Source organism: Lepisma saccharinum, chromosome 1 (genome assembly GCF_977018435.1).
Source record: "Lepisma saccharinum chromosome 1, izLepSacc3.1, whole genome shotgun sequence".
Taxonomy (NCBI): Eukaryota; Metazoa; Arthropoda; class Insecta; order Zygentoma; family Lepismatidae; genus Lepisma; species Lepisma saccharinum.
Window position 1 is genome coordinate 133,365,043 of NC_139229.1, and position 18,283 is coordinate 133,383,325.

Here is an 18,283-nt window from a genome sequence, read left to right on the forward strand (position 1 = left end):
TCTCAGATTTATTTATTTATTTAGTCCCCCCCCTCCTTTCACACATTTTCGATATCCCCACTGAGCTTCTTTGCTCTCTTTGCCCAGATATAGTGTAGGAAAGTACCCAGATTCCTTATTTGCGCCTCCCTCCTCTCGTTCTCTCCCTCCTAATAACGGTTGTCATTATATTCTGAATGTTAGCTTCATTTATTTCCCTGGTATATTTTTGTCTTGCCTCCCCTGTTTCTATGCACTGGAGGAGAATGTGAAATTTCGTCTCGTCTTCACCGCATAGCGGACATTCTACGCTCCCGTTCTCACGTTTTATTTTAACTTCAAATCAGGGCCGGACCGGGACACCGGGCAAAATCGCGGTACTCTTTTTCTCTCAGTGGCACCTCCTTACGTGAAGCTACTTTTACTGAGCTATTCAATCCAACTTGACATTCTCGCTTGCATTTGTAACGACCAGCAAGCGCTAGTCGTAGACTGCGCGATTAAATAGAAAATATTTGCAATTTTGGAACATGTACTCCAAAATAACTTCGGAATTATAGTAATATATACTAATGGTCATTCAATATAAACTAATGCTAATATTATGAACCCAGGAACATTACCAATACCTTGTGCGTTTGTAAAATTTAATTGCCATTGCTATAGATTTTTTTTGCTGTAGCGGAGAGTTCAATGTTGACCACCAGTGTGGAAGGATTGCAAAAATTTATTTTTCGACATTATAAGGGTGGCAACAGAGGAACAAAATAAGTGTCTCCTAATTCCATTTCTCGCATCACCAATGAACAAACGGCAATATGAAAATGACTTGTATATTAGATGCTCTTGTGGATATATGTAGTGCTATTATGCAGGGTCTGTGAACAAAAATTGCCATTAAGAATACAGTTGAAATCTGACTGAGCATATTTTAATTGCGAAACTTTCTTCACAGCTTTTTTGTTATTTTACGTCGCATTTCTGCACTTTTGATTAATCGCGCGATGAGCATGAGTGATGTTTTGGTGGAACTGAAGGTGGAACAATCTCGAAGAACACCCATTCCGGGAATCGTTCCGTGAACTCCCATGGCGAGGTCGAAGTTCGACAACTGAACGAGCTCTGCCACCGAGCCGGCAGAAAAATACAAAGGTTTGTCCCGAAGGAAGTTTAGAAGATGGCAACACTACAATCCTCCTTGACGGTATATATCAGTGCTGTTCCCGTACCCGATTGGCTAGTCAAAATGGGTTGCACGCGAGGGACAGGACGTGACGACATTTTACGGCCTCGTAGATCTCCTATCTAATTCCTCTTGATTTCTTCTTCTTTCTCCATTGTGAACAAACCACTGAGGCGGATCTCATGAATCTGCATCGTAAGATTACCACTGGTTGTGAAAGTGGAATCCTGGGAACCACGTGACAATAAGTCGAATGCCGTCTCGCCACAAAAGGAGCACATGTTGAGATTTATTGTGATGCAAACAGCATTTTCGTGATTATATTATCCACTGATATACAAATGATTATATTATCCACTAATGTATAAAACATTCAGGTAGTCTTTGGACCTAAAAGGGACGAGGAGACAGGTGAGTGGAGAAGGTTACATAATTTAGAACTACATAATTTGTATTCATGTCCAGATATTATTAGAATAATTAAATCAAGAAGACTTAGGTGGGCAGGCCATGTGGCACGAATGGGAGAGGAAAGAGGAGTTTACAGGATTCTTGTTGGGAAACGTGATGGTAAGAGACCTGTAGGAAGGCCAAGACGAAGATGGAGGGACAACGTTGAGATGGACCTAAAGGAAATCGGTAGGGATGGAAAAGAGTATATAGATCTTGCTCAAGATAGGGAAAGATGGAAGGCCTGTGTTGCTCTAGCCATGAACCTTCGGGTTTAAGAAGGCTAGAGAGTTTTTGAAAAGGGCGCGCTGCATGAAATCAGCTTCGATTGTTTGCGATTACGCTGCAGTTAGAAATTGCAATTTTAAGCCATGAGTTTTGATTTTTAACGTCACTCTTCTAGAATGTTTGAAAGTGTTGGCATGGCATATTGTCTACTTAACCAGATCGTTGCTCGTGGGGACGGACAGACAGAATATGCTTAAGTTACGGGCGTCTTACAAACTATTTGGAGATTTCTCAGGATTGCAAAAATTATTTAAATTTTTCAAATAAATTATATTATTATGGAAACCTTTGTTCTTGAATTTCTTTCAGCAATAGCCAATATTAGCATTACTTTAAATTCGATTGATTACAGTAATTTTAAAATAGTTGATTAATTTTTAATATTAATTGATTATACTTTCTTTTTTATTAAATAAGATGGTAACAGATTTGTCATTATTGTATTTACGGGTAGAACAGCATATTTTAGATACGGAATTGCCATGTACCGTCACGGACACTTCTGGGTTGTGACAATCCCATTAACTTTCATTTGAATCGTTTCGATACAGAAGTGTTCATGACTGTTGTACAAGCAGCATAAGAATTACATCAGTTCAGTTAATATACATAGAGCATACCACCTAAAAACGAGGATATAATATCAGATACAACAAACAAGAAAAACGTAACTGAGATTTACATTTTCTGTTGGTGAATTTCAACAACCATTTTCTTTTACTTCAACTGTACAATTTCCTTTGGATATTCATTTGAATACATCGTGCTCTACCCAAAAAAGTTTTGAAACTGCTGCACGGTCGTTGCAGAACAATACCGTGGTCAAGTTAAATTTGGTCTTGGTCCACTGCAGCACCACATATTGCCGGTGTAGTCACATTCATATCTATAGAAGTAGTGTCTGTGATGTAGTGTCTAAACTCTGTTTCAAAGTTTCGACACATTTCACAAATCTCTTTCGCCAGAGTTATCAACAAAAGGAAATATTGTGTCAGTTACAACACATAGTCAGTAACAATTGATTCAACGAAGAAGTGAACAGTTACATTTCTAGAGCTACTAGTTGCCAACATAGGTTTAAAACTCTCATATTGCCAAATTGTAAAGTTTTCAATAGTTTAGCATAAAATTGTATATTATATAATAACAATGAAATTCAATACAGGTAAATTCACATTTGGGAATGTAATATTTGTTGTTAACTGGAAGCATGTAAAGTGTAGTTCTTTAGTACGTAATTGCTATATCAATTGTTAATGATTGTTGTACCTGTCGTTACATTTTCTTTTGATAACAGCTCTAGGAAAAGAGACGTGATATGTGTCGAAAAGTTGAGATTGAAACTGTAATTCACGAAAAGTACAATTTTATCGATGCATCTAAGCTCATCACCAAATTTCTGAATATAAGATTTAAAGTATGTGTCTTCTCAATATTTCATGGTTTATTTTGTACTCAAGAGGCACTTAAATACCATAAGCTATGTGTTATCATCTTCGATGTATCTTGTTATGCCGTTCATGAGCGGTAACACATTTATCAGAAACATTTCAATACTGACGAAAGCACACCTTCGGTGACGTAAGCAGATACAATGAGCATTTGTACGGTCACAAGAGTCGCGACATTTGTGCTTTTGCGCGGGTCCCTTCATTTTCTCTTGGGAGACAGTCCCGACAGAATCATCTGGAAGAAGCTCCTCTGATGTCACCTGTAGATGGCCATTATGTTCTCCTTGATGGGATCTGTGATGTAGTCGCACTCTCTGGTGCGAGTCTTGTAGGAAGGCTCCTTGCTGATCACAGGCAACCCGTTGGCATGTTGGGTGTAGCAGCGTGGCAGTCAAGTGTCGGGATTGGTTGTCACACTGAAAGCTTTCGTCGTCGACCTGCTGGAGCTGCGTCTGAGAAAGGGCTGCTTCTTACGAAGGGAGCAGAATAGGAGCTCCCACATCCCTTTTCGGAAGTTCCTGGACATGAAAGCGTACAAGATGGGGTTGACGCCGGAGTTGAAGTACATGGCGAGGAACGTCAGCGGTGTTATGATGGAGCTGAACTCGCTGTCGCCACGGTAAGAAGACGACCAATACTGCCACATCTTCCGAGCGTGGTACGGAAGGTTGCACAGGGCGAAGGCAAGCACCACGACAATCAGCATCCTTATGACCCCGCGTCTTGCACTGAGAACTTGCTGCGAGGACGACACATGTGACGTCCTCTGCGGCTTCCCACAATTCTTGAGGTGAAGTCTGTGGTGATTGTTCTGCAGATTTATCTTCGGTCTTTCCTCATTGTCTATGGTCACCTCCCACGAGTCCATCATATCACCGTTAGCCTTTCGACTCTTTCTGAACACGCAAGGCTTGTAGCTGCTGCTGAAAGTTCCAAACCTGCGAAATTGGGACAGTTTGGGGGTGGTTGTAGGGGTAGAGTTCTTCTGCGCTAGAGCAGGATGGGTAGTGGGATCGGTGGTGATGGAGACCTCATCGTCATCAATATGGTTGCTAGATTTGGACTTCTTCTCGAACTTGATCCTGATGCTTGGAGTCTCTGCGTTTATCTGTCTGCACGACCCGCATATATCGGAGTACGACTCAGAGTCGTACGTCCTAGATGTAGACTCGAGTCGAACCTCCACACCGCGGCTACTGTCCCAGAGACCGTAAGCGATCCTCGCGTAAAGAACCGTCATCACAAGTAACGGAAGAACATAGAGAAGACCAAAGTTAATCATGTCGAACGTCTTGGAATCGTACTTCTCCCTGTTAGGCATGCAGATAGTTTCCGTGTGTCCAGCACCGAGGTCGTTTGTGAAAGTCCCAAACCAAAACAGACGAGGAGCGCTGTAGCAGGCGCTGGCAAGCCAAACCAATACTATCACCATCTGGAAAGAAAAGCAAGAAGTCGAACAGTAAAGTTTTTGTTCGTGTATACATTCTGGTACACATACTATTGGTTTGATTGAAACACAAACTCACTGACAAGTCATGGCACATTGGATATATGATAAAGGTTCGTAACTTTAACGCTAAGAAAATTCTTTAATTTTTGTACTTTGTTAGCAAATCCATTACAGGAAGAAACAACGAACATAGCACAACGTAACGTTACTTCAAGGTCAGATACTTAAACTAAAAAAGCTGTTAAAGCAATTATGTATAATTATAATTTCGAACGGTAACCTAGACGAGGTTTCAACTTTATTACCATTCAGTATTGTGCCAGTATTTTCCTCAAGGGGTGGGCTATGTCTTCTTTTTTGAATAATGAAATCCTATATTTTGCAATAGTTCCAGCATTTGACGTTCTCTTGGCTAAAGAGCAGGGCATTCTTAATATCATTTCTTACTATGCGCCACATTTCTGCCATTTTTGGTTAACCGAGACAATGATAATGAATGATAAGATTTGTTTGTTTGTTTGAATTCTCTTTTATGTCCACTTTATGCATAGAGAGGCTAATTGGGACTGAACCTACAGTCTAAAGTGGGATCCGAACCATTATGTGCCTTCACCGGGTACCCCTTGATTACAAGGCTGAATGATAGGATGTAGTTTATGAAGATTCCAAGGAACACACATACAAAGCCTAGGTCCCGAACCTGGAACCTTCGGTGATGAGATTAAAAGTTCCTCACTCAACACACTGAACTACCAAGCTGGCCTGGGCGTGTTGTAAAGAGGATTTTTTCCATAGCTAATATTCACATAGTGACAATACTAATATTTATAACTTACGTTTCGTGTCGTTTTCCTACATCTTTAAGTTAATCGTCGCGTTGACGATGAACTAGATTTATTACCTTAAGCAGGATTCGAACCTAGCTTTATAGGGAGTCTCGCTATTTGAATTAGGTGTATCTATATTGCTAAAAATATATTTCGGTGACGAAATTATGAAGGCGTCCATAGGTTCTGGGTTCAGGATATTGCATGTGTGTTTTGTCGAAAGTTCATAACTATGATGTTTTGCGATATGAAACACACAGGTTTTTGTTATATATAAGGTTATTCTCTTTGTACAAGCTGGACAAATAGCATCAACCTTAACGAAACTTATTATTATTATTATTATTATTATTATTACATATTTCTATTTATGGAACTAGTGCGCTCAGGAATACTTCTGGGCTATAATGACCTATATGAAATACAATAGAGTAGTGTAAATGCAGAAGTGTCTATAACTATACATGACACTTATAATGAAAACTATGGCTTATAGGTCTTCCACACATCTGCGTTTGCAGGTAAATAGAACTTAAATCTATTCTTTAGTATGTTACAGTCCATGAGAGTTATCTATCGTCTACATATTGAACCCTCTGGATAGGACGAAATTAAAAATGTGTGTTTTCCAGAACAGTACAAGACTTTCCATGAACGTGAACCTGAGATACGAATATGTTGGGAAATAACGAAGGAACCTTTCAAAACCGAAAAATCAATTCCAACTATATCATAAATTAAGTATGGAGCAAAGACGAATTACCAAGAAGAAGTGGGAAAACAATTAATGTTGCCCCATGCTTAATTAATGTTATTTCTAGTTCACAAAGAAATAAAATCTAACACTTTTCATGCTTGATGTGCTTGCAATCCCATCGTTCTGTAAATCACATTGGTTCTATAATTTTCGTTATTATATAAAGCAAATGTTGCATACGACTTGTTCATAGTTGATTGATTGATTTGGTGTTTTAAGTCCACTTTATGCACAGTAAGGCTAATCTGGACTGGACCTACAGTTTAAAGTGGGATCCAAGCCCCTATGTGCCTCCACCGGGTATCGAACCCGGGACCCTTTGATTACAAGGCAACGAAGGTACCACTACGCCAACTTTGGATAAGCCTCATCTCTGCGAAAAATATTTTTAAAAAATTATATTTTCAGTCAGTACAATTTGCTTCTTCATTATTCCCTAGCTTTCATCCATTCAATAAATCCTAATAATTTAGCGAGTCTGTGGAAATAATTGTAATAATTACATTACGATGTACAATAATAATAATAATAGATAACGTTTTGTGGGACCACAATTTAAATTTTTCTTAGATAGAGGGAAAATTTGAACAAAAAGGGAATTTTTTTTACATTTGAAAGGAAGATTGTTCATTCTAATTGTGGAAACACTGGTTCGGATTCATCTTCTTAACGATATTCATGTCTCGGTGAACACCAACCCTTTACAAGTTCTCGTCCTCGTTTATGTCTCAGCGAACATGAGGGAAACCCTTCAACGTACATTAACGTTGCTTTGGCATTATTTGCTAACAGCATTTCCCTCCATACACTCTCGAATATATCCCTCGCCATCCTTGAGCACGTGGTTCAATTGTAAGATGCCGATTTGGAATTTCGCTTCAATCGTTTCAGCTGGGTGAACTTCATTCCCAGCTGAAATCGGATCGATGAACCGGATGATTTGTTTCTAGGAATCTTCCACTGTTTTTAGTTTCTTATCTCCTGGTTGCAGTCTTCAGCGAGGATTCCAAGAATATCTTCATTGCAGTGATCATCATTCCACTGCGTCTACCAAAGGCGCCTTTCAAAGACGTACCCAATTTTGAAACAAATCCTCCAGACTTTGCAAAAGGAGTTACAGGGCTTTAAAGAAGCAGCAAACTGAATAGTTTTGTACTGGATTCGTGGCGGAGACTTGAGTTGTAAATGCCTGTCCCGGTTTATAAACATCCATCTCGTTCTCGTCTCAGTATCGAGTTGATTACTTGGCCTCGTCTCGACAGTGTTTTCATTTGGCTATTGTACCCGTGTAGCTGCTGGACTTTTACAGTTTTCATACTTCACACCTCATCTCCGCATATGAAGACTGATTTCGTTCCTTTTGCTTCCTTTTCTGCCACTTTTGGCTAATCGTGAAGATGAGAATGGGTGCTGATGTGATGAAATTTGATAAAAGGACACTCAAGAAGAACATCCATGCCCAGGCCGGAATTTCAACCAGGGAATACGAAGAATGAAACGTACCAGCCTTGCCTTCATAACAGTTCTCACTTAACTGATTTATCATGGAGTCCAAATACTTGTTTTCATCACTTTTGATTTAATACAAGATTTATACATTTCCTGTATTCTTTTGGTGTATACTTAATATTGTTTCTAGAAGGTGTTTTAAAAGTGCTTATTTTTTTACAGTGTTACCATGAGCAAAGGAATTACCCGAGCTTTTTCCTTACAGGTTATGGAACCTTGACAGCTATGGGGAAGGACCATCAGATGTCACAACTGTTGAGAGAAGGCAATCCGGAACTTCTCTTACAGCGGCACTACCGAACACACCACGCCAAGAAGGTAAGTGACCATTGAGAACCCTTGCCAAGTCGCAGGGGGTGGACGGACCTCTTCGTTTTATCTGTCCATCAGATTTTGGATGCAGCCACATCCCAACAGTTCCACTGTGGCAGGAAATCTTGGTTCGATCACAACCAATGCGAAATACGATTTAATATATCGAAAGTTTTTGTAGTGTTGATTATTAACGTCGAAATTTAAGAAATTGACAGTTTTTTTGAAAAAGGAATGCTGTAGACCAAAACATTTCTCGTGGTACAGTCCTCGCCACTCCGGGATGCTGCTACCAAACGTGCTTCTTGTACGAATTCTTCGAAATGATAAGCAATTATCAATGAATTTTTGAATCCCTTGGAGGGAAAAATATTTACTATTCGCCATCTGAAATACCTGCTCCCTACGTGTAAATTGTCTTCCCTTCCCGCCACTGGGATCGTGGCAACCTAACATTCAATTTCTCCTCGCAAAGAGAAAAGGGAGCTCTTTTTGGCAGAGAACAAAGCACGTGCTCTCTCCAGCACTAATCTTAGTGGGCGGAAGCAATCGCGTGGCGACTGCAAATGTCTTCCAGCAGACGACAAACTACAGATGGCGGGAAATGTACCATGACTGTAAAACCACCAGAGATGTAGTGTAACATTTTTCTACTCGTACTGGTCTCAATGGATATTAAGAAATATAAAACTTTATGTGGGGTCAAATTTTGGTTAGAACTGTATATTATTCTGCACAAAATACATTGTATAATTTAAACATTTACTACCAGATGTCAAAGAGATGCAAATGAGATTGTTGTAGCAAAAATCATTCGTGTGCCGTAAATTTTAAGGTTCATGTTTACTAAAAAAATTCAAAACAAAACTTTAATTAAAAGTTATTTCTAATTATCCGTCAATAGCTAGCCAGTATCGTCATCAATTTTCAAAAACCTTATATAAAGAGAATGGAAATTAGTACAGAAGTAATGCAGCTTGAACGTAATATCTATTAACAGTTTCTCGACTTGGAACTAGATGGTTTTCAAATATGAAGATTGGTATTGTTATACATTTATGTTGAAATAAGTAAAAGGTTGATAACACTCCAAATTTATGATAACAACACTAACTCACCTTAAGCCTTGTGTGCGTCAATATCTGTTTACACGTTATGGGGTGGATGATGGCGAAATACCGCTCTGTGCAAATCACCATCAGAATAAATATGGACGCCGTGTAACTGATGCTGTGTATGAAATGATACATCTTGCACAGGAAATCTCCCAGAACCCAACTGTAAGAAAAAGAAGGAAGTGCCTTGATATTAGGATATTAGTATGTTAATATAGTACTAATTAATGCGTTTTATAAAGATATATGTAAAAATAAATATCCATAGGTCAGGTCTAATCATATGTATTGCTTACGACTAGGACAGGGCTTCAAATTGTCAAGGTCATTGCCCTTATGCTCACGTTTTTCCTTTGGGTGGACAAGCGCGTGCGTAAATTGATCTTGACTATTTGGTACCCCACAAGGCAGATTTCATACTACTAATTTTGATTTTTGAACATATAAGAGCATTATGAACCGGATGAACTTCACCACAAGAAATGATATTCTTTTAGATGTGGTAATTTGTGGGAAGACTAAGTAAAAATAGCTACTTCCAAAATGTGAATACCGGTATCTTTTCACATGCACTTAAGTAATAAACGTAGCCAATTTCTTTCCTTCATAAATCCATGCAGTGTCGGCGATTAGTGGGGGCGTGAGGGACGCAGTCCCCCCTACTTTTTGCAACTTTTGCTCTCGCACTGTGCTAAACTTATCTACCAAGGAAAAGTAAACTGTCTTTCCCCCGTCGTTTTGGCACCTTGCTACCCAGTTTTAGAACCCAATCGCCGCCACTGAATCCAAGTGTAAAATGTAAGAAGCCTCAAGAAGCGAGGCCGTGATCTTCGTCGTGCCAGAAAACACATAAATTAAAGTTTCAAGATCATAATGTATACCTTCATCTGAATGACATACTATAGCCAATAATAAGCAAGGTCCAATTATGTTGCAAGGAGCAAAAGGAATAACTGAAAATGATTACAAGCAAATTGGTCTTGTGTTCAGTTACGTCACGGCGGTCTCGTTTCCGGTCTTGTCTGGAGTTCAGCGTATGTTGACCTCAGTATCCGAACTCTGGTCTGGTTCTCGTTCCGATTTTGAAAGGAAAGTTTTAACATCGAATCGATTTCCTCTCAAATTTCGAAGTAATTAACACGTAAATGCAAAATGGATACGTAATCAGAGGGTCAGTCCCCAATTAGTATGTATTAATTAGTCTCACAGCAAAGCTATTAATATTTAGGGAGATTTTTATCTTGAAAAATATCAAATGCAGTGCCGTTATCAGAGAACTTCGTTCGGGTGGACGAAATATTTTTAACTAGCTTGTTTCGCTGGTCAGGACTGCTAACAGCTTTTTTTCTTTTCTTTATTTTCCCTCTAATGTTTTCCTATCTCTTTCTTTCTCCTATTTAGAAGCGCCGTTGAGGTAATTTTGACCCTATTTTCCAATTTCCCATGCTCTATCTCAACATATAATGCAATGTCAAAGCTGATATTTTCTGACTTTTCCTAAAACGCTTCCAAGTCTTCTGTGACAAATTTTCATGTTTCTATGTTAATTGTTAAAATAAATAATCATAGAAATACCTAGAACAGCCAATAGGGGTAATTTTGACTCTCATAAGAAAAATGACCGATTTTCAAGTGGATGTCTGTTTTCGCATTCGCGATGACTCAGTGTTGTTTCCTCGGCGTGGGGAAACATGCACCTCTCATCGTGATGACTCAGAAGAAAAAGAAAACGTGGCCTTGTGTTGATGAGCCATAGCGACAGGACTTTCCACAGTAGTGTTCGTGCAGCTTTCGACCAGTGTGCAAGCGTCTTTCGGTGTAAACGATAAAGAGAGGAGTGAGTATAGGAGTACCTTGCCCTCCTGGAGCAGTTAGATTCAGGTAGCATTGGTGACGACAGCAACGATTAAGATTTTCGTGTTGCTAATGTGAACTTACAGAATGCGTCGTCCTCTGAAAGCAGTGACAGTGATACCGAGGGTAATTCCGGTAATGTGACTTTCCTTGGTATGGGCGGACAAGGACTTTCACGTGGACGTACCCACTCATTCTGCTGGCCGCAGTGACAATAAGTACAAATCATCCAGTGATATTGGTTGGACCCCGATGAGCCTTAGCATCACCGCTTCCACCACAGGTCGCACGCCAGCTCGCAATATTGTGACAATTGCAAGTGGAGCAACGCCTTTTGCTCGTGGTAACGTTGGGTCAAATCCTGCTTCAGTCTGGCGTTTGATGGTGAATGAATCTATGGTCAAACGCATTCAAACATGTACAGTTGCCGAAGCATGACGTCATCTTGGAGATGACAGTAACTGGAATGTTACTCTGGACGATCTGGATGCATTTTTCTCCCTCCTGTATTCCCGTGGTGCAGTAGGTCATTCAAAACTTTGTGTAGATGATTTATGGAACAATAGTTGGGGACCACCTATGTTCAAAGAAACACTGTCACGCAATCTTGCGGTATCTCCGATTTAACGTCCGAAGCAGCAGAACTGAGCGCCTGGCCATTAACAAATTTGTTCTCACCTCTGACACTTGGTACAAGCTGATGGAAAACTGTTATCTGTGCTATAGTCCTGCACCAGAAATATCCGTTGATGAACAGTTGTTGCCATGTAAATCAAGATGCAGATTTATTCCAATACATGGCGAATAAGCCGGACAAGTTTGGCATCAAGTTCTGGTTAGAAGTTGATGTAAAATCCAAATATCTCTTGAATGGCTATCCGCATATGGGCAAGGATGAAGAGCGACCAAATGATGTACAACTTGGGGAAGAGTGTGGTGCTCACATTAGTGCAACCACATCTAAATTCCGTAAGCAACGTCAATACTGACAACCTTTTTACTTCAGTGAAACTTGCAGATGAACTTTCTGCATAGAAAACCACAATTGTTGGAACGATGCGTCTGAACAAGCGAGAAATGCTTCCTATTGCACGTGACACTTGAACGACACGATATTCATCTGTTGCACTGAGAATGGAAACAACACTCACGATAAATAGGTGCAAGAAGAAAAATAATGCCGTGATTCTTAGCACCATGCACACGGGATGTGTAGGCGAAAGCGCAAACAAGAAGCCGAACACTGTCACTTACTACAATAGCACTAAATGTGACGTAGATGTGGCAGACCAGATGCTGATGAAATACAGTACAGGATGTGGAACTCGCAGGTGGCCTGTTCACGTATTTTACAACGTCCTTGACATTGCCGCAAAAATTTATTCTTGCGCTGGTGGAAGAACTACGCGCTGGTGCTTTACGCAACAGATGCACTCCAAATGTTCCAGTACAGTACAGTACAAAAGAGAAGAACAATGGGCCTGAAGATATCAACCATTCTTAGAAATTATTTTCATTTTCCGCCTCAAAGCAGAAACGAAAAGGCGTTCGAATGAAAATTTGAGCAAGAAACTTGCTCTATTGTGGGGTAAGGAGAAAAGGAAAGCGAAAAAAACTGTTTCCCAACTCCACACAACGCTTTCATTACAATGAGCGAAGAAAGAGAAGTTCAAAATCTTCCACTGAGCTTCTCCATATACATCTCGCCCATCTTTCCTTCCTTTTTCGCCAGTAAACCTTTTTCCTCCATTAGAAGGGGTTTCTAGTTAATGGTACAGAACAAGAATATATTACACTTCATGATCACTGGCAACGTTCTTATAAACTCGATGATATGTTCCAAGTTTCTGTAGGAATGACTTTTAAAAGTCTTCGGAGGAGTATCAAAACTTCATAAGTTTGAAGGAAATAACGAGTTTCCTTCCAAAAAATGATTTTAGTTTGTCATCTGAGGAAAACAACATTAGAACTTTCTCAAAACTTTTCCAGAGTGCTGTAAGGTAAAAAAAGCCATAAGCTTAGGATGTTTTTTGAGAATTGTAAATTCTGATTTCAGAAATTCAATTAAAAATCCATAACGTTCCTATCGCAGTGTTTGAAGAATTACGTGAATATACAGGGTGAGCACAAGAACAGTCCTTGATTTTCAACAGATATAGAATGTAACGTTATGGAATTTTTTTTATAAATATGCTTACCTAGTAATAAGATACAGGGACAGATTCTGTAACACGCAGAACACACCCACGCATAAATCGGCCACTGCAAGATTAGCTAGGAAGAAGTTTGTGATGGTCCTCAGTCTCCTGTGTAGGGTTACAACTAGTATGACGAGTAGATTTCCTGTAATATGGAAGAAATAGCATGATTACAATTGGTGGCGAAAATATTTCAGTTCATTTTTGTACAGATTTGTAGAAAAGTGGCGTAACATAAATTCAACGTTTGGTTTGCCAGTGAGAGATATAATAGACAATATCTCTATCATAACAAAGTCAAGGGTATATTAGCGTAAGGATTGAGATAAGCGATCGTGGTATCGAGGACCGGTTGAATTTGACACGTCACACTGGTATACCAATTGGAATTGAATTTGGGGAAAAAATAACTGGACTTGCCACAGCAGGACAAGGCATTGAGAAATCAGTCATATGTCAGAGGGAACTCTGAAAATAATACTTGAGATCTCTTAGTTTATTTATTCGACAAGTGGTTGATTGCGAAAATTAATATTTTTTCCAAGCATAAACAAATTCTCTGTTACTCAGGGCCGATGCTACTGGGTGTGCACAAGCTCACCCTCGTATACAACGAAATAACAGTTAGCATTTTACAGATACAAACGGACGGGAGGGAAGGAAGAAAATATAAGGAAGTAGGGAAGCAGAAAGTGGAAGAATAAGAATGAGAGAAAGAATGAGATATAGAGGAAAATAGTTAGATGAAAAGAAAAAAAGAGGGAAATAGATAAATAGAACTGGAGAGACAGAGAAAAATATTTTGTGCATACCAAAATTTATTGAAAGGGGCAGATGGTGTTTGAACATAAAAAAAAGTATTGCTTATGTTAATCTTGTCCATGCAAAATGTATTTGAAGTTAGCGTTGCTGTGTAGAGAGAGAGAGGGGGAAGGGAGGGAGATAGATATATGGAGAGAAAGGTGGGGAAGGAAGAAGTGGATGAAGAGAAAAATTGAGAGGTAAATAGAGATAGGCAAAGGATCAGATCGAGGAGAAGAGGTTGAAAAGTAAGTAGATGGAGAACTGGAGCGAGAAAGAGGAAGAGAATGAAATTTGGCAGACACGAAAGGCGATACAGGGTACACCTGAAAATATATATATCTTCCACCTTTGACTTCAAACCCTCCATTCCAAAATTATAAGTTCCAAAAAGTATGACTTGAATAACAACACGGATTACCTCTAAAATTTAGTCATTCAATCTTTGATTCTGAGATGGAGCAACGGACAAACCAAACAAATAATCATTCCGCAACTTACGCTGCGACATTGATTAAATAGACAAGTACATGACTAGATCAGACTAAAAGCGTGACCTTTTTTAATGCGTGCAATAACTTGTCAATTTTACTGTTTGCACGTCAGAATCCTGTTTAAAATTCTTATGTAACGTAATATGGAAACTGTCATATACCTTCCATCCAAGGATGAGATGAAATAAATAAATTCGATGCTCACAACATCTGTTAGCCTTTTTCGTTTTATTCTATAAAGATATTAACCGTCTAATAATTTTTTGTAGATCTTTAATATATCTTCATCCATTTACCCATCCTCATGAGTCGTTGCCTTTTATAAAATGTCCCGTTTCTGGGCATGCACAATTCATGTTTCATTATAACAATGGGAAAGATACATATTCGCCAACCGTGTGAGGTGGGTGGTGTACGAGAAGAAAGTCATAGTCTGCTCCTCCAGATTACGCCAATGGAGGACAGAGTACCATTTTGTCCCATCAATAATCACGCTCGGTAAAAATAAATAAATATACGAGAAAAGGGAATACAACTTTTATCAATACATCGGGAAGCTTTCTTTCTCAAAACATCTTGGTGAGCTTACTTGTACAACAAGTTGCTTAGAATAACAGTAATGGTAACAAGGCGGTTGGTTTATTCTCAGAAATCTTATTTATAAAGCAGTTTCGTTTTCTTGCACCTGTGTTTAGGCACAGCAAATGTTTACTTTTCTATGTCCAGCAGTGTTTTCTTTACAATATGTGTTTGCTATTAAATACACACAGTGCTCTAAGTGAGTGTGGTATCACCCCACCTGAGGACATTTACGCAAACATCCCTCACAGGCGCACTCTACTAGTTAGCTCGAAGACTTGAGCAACCATTCCCGTACATAACAATTTCCACCTCAAATAACTTATATTCTTGAAAAGCTAACCACTGTTTATTGCACCGTGCTATAAATGCATGAGAGTTGCCACGATGGCTGACGAGAAACAGGTTACAGGACGCTTTTCGCATCTTGTAAATTGAGAGATATTAAGTTGATATTTTTTTTTATTGAAGGTACAGTCACCAGCAATGGTGACACTTTGATCCTGACACTAATAAGTAGATTTTAATAGCAATTTTTCAATGGCAAATTCTACTGCCACCGTAGAGTTAGGCAACACTCATAACGCCTTGTCTGGAAGCGAGTCTTTCAGGATATTATTGTTATTGCCGGTGACTGTACACGTACCATGAGGCGGTCTCTTCTCTCTTTTTAGTGTGATCAATTGGCATTTTTCATGTGACCTTTAATGCAAATGAATGATGCGAAATCAGTTGTCATAGTTGGTGTGCGAAACACTGTTCGCTTGTATGATATCAACTGTTCCCTGAGATCTAAAGGGACTTTTGTCGATTGCTCTCTGCAGGGCAAATACAAAGTTAAGCTAATTGGGACTGTACCCACAATGGGGCCTGCATGATCAGTTGGTTACAAGGCGACATCATCATCGCTGAACCATGCTTGAGCAACTTGTTTGCACTTGTGCAGGTCGGAAAGCACCCTGTACGGTGCAAACATCCGGCCTGCATACTACCTGAAGTCCAGTAAGCAGCAGACCAAGCATGTGGGAACCGTTTCGCTGTACTGTTATGCACGAGGTAGATGATGAGAAGTTTCCCCACTGCACGAACGCGATCGACGAAGCCTATTGCCTGGCTTACTCACTCCTCTCTGTCCCTCTTACAACGCTACAGTACTGCTGCTTGTTCTGCAGCCCACACATATATACGACAGTGCTTTTCCACATCGGGGAGTCCATGCTGTCAATTATTGTGTGTGTGAGAGAGAAGTTACATAGTTGTAGTAGTACATGCTACATTCAGTGAACGTCTAACAGTCTAGTAATGTCGTTTTGGGAACTAATTGCAACAGAAATGAAACCATGTGAAGAATCCGATTTTGAAGAGTTGACTACTCTCTGACCTGTAGAATCGTCGCCACCTTGAAAAAAATTGCGTCAAAATTCATCTTTAAAATTAAAACAAATAATATCTCGGAAACGGTGAATTGTACACAAAAAGTGAAGATAACCTAAATGTTAGAGCAGAATATTGGCTAAATATGATTTTCGTTTGATGGAGCTACCTTGAATTCTAACTGAATTAGAAAGCTCCAATTTACTTAATTTTTAGAATTGGCGTAAAAGTTGGTTTGTGACACAACTAACAGCAAATATGTAACAAACTATGTGATTTACGTCCTAAAGTCAATGGACCAAATTCATAGCTCAGTTTCATCTACAAAATGGTTATTGTTTCCTGCCAGTAGAGTCATGGGCTTTAATGAAATTCCAGGCCTCCCCGATGGCGCAGTGGTAACGTCTTCGCCTTGTAATCAAGGGGTCCCGGGTTCGATACCCGGTGGAGGCACATAGTGGTTCGAATCCCACTTTAAACTGTAGGTCCAGTCCCGATTAGCCTTACTGTGCATAAAGTGGACTTAAAACACCAAATCAATCAGTCAATTTAATGAAATTCCGAAGAATATCTACATTTGCTTCAACTCTGAAAGATAATAGAATAGTTCTGCTCTTTGGTTGCAAAACATAGGGTGCTCGATATTCTTCGAAAGCCGAGCGTATTTGGAAGTGAATTTGCATCTGTGATCAGTTACGGATATACTCTCCTTTATAAGTGCACGTCTGTATGTAGGCTACAAGAAATGATGAAACCCATCGTGTAATCAATCACCAACCATCTATGAAAAATCTGCAATGGACTACATGTTAGGTGAAGTGGCCGGTTTTTGTGCTGGCCTGGCAACTGATCTTGTTATAGAACCGTATTTCACCGTATCATATTAGTTAAATATTGTGCATGCATTTCGAAACAACAAAAACAGCAGCCAACAAACTCAAGCGAACGACACACTGGAAAAAAATGCATTACATTCTCACCAACAATTCAATAAATGGAACACGTCAAATATAGGGAAACACATGACACAGGTTTAAACTACGTATCTCCTCAACCCCTGACTCTAACAACCATTTTCTAGAGGAAATCATGAGCTATGAATTTGGTCCAGTGACTTTAGGACGTAAATCACATAGTTTGTTGCATATTTGCAGTTACTTGTGTCAGAAACCAACTATTACGCCAGTTCTAAAAATTAAGTAAATTGGAGCTTTCTAATTTAATTAGAATTCAAGGTAGCTCCATCAAACGAAAATCATATTTAGCCAATTTTCTGCTCTAACATTTAGGTTATCTTCACTTTTTGTGTACAATTCACCGTTTTCGAGATATTATTTGTTTTAATTTTAAAGATGAAATTTGGAGCCATTTTTTCTTAGGTGGCGGCGATTCTACAGGTCAGAGAGTAGTAAACTCTTCAAAATCGGATTCTTCACATCTTTTTACTAGGCTATAGAGGCAGTTGGATTCATTTCTGTTACAATTAGTTCGCAGAACGACATTACTAGACACAGATTACATGTAACTGTATAAAATACCTTATTTCCACAAAATATGAGGATACGTTATTTTTAGGTATTGAAGGTCAAAGGTCACATTGTGTGACCTTGAAGTTAAAATTTCAATATTTTCATATGCGACTTTTTTTATAAAAACTATGCT

The 18,283-nt window shown here is 39.2% G+C and overlaps 1 protein-coding gene across 1 annotated transcript in view; it reads right to left on the minus strand.

The window, feature by feature from the left end:
- Positions 1-3,742: 3,742 nt before the first annotated feature.
- The window catches only part of TrissinR (Trissin receptor), a 117,177-nt gene continuing 102,636 nt past the window's right edge, over positions 3,743-18,283 (minus strand). Inside the window, exons 2-4 of the mRNA XM_083119941.1 lie at positions 13,374-13,518; positions 9,325-9,484; positions 3,743-4,783 (exon numbers count right to left, since the gene is read on the minus strand). Coding sequence (XP_082976067.1) covers positions 3,743-4,783; positions 9,325-9,484; positions 13,374-13,518 — 1,346 coding nt within the window. The remainder of the gene's footprint in view (positions 4,784-9,324; positions 9,485-13,373; positions 13,519-18,283) is intronic.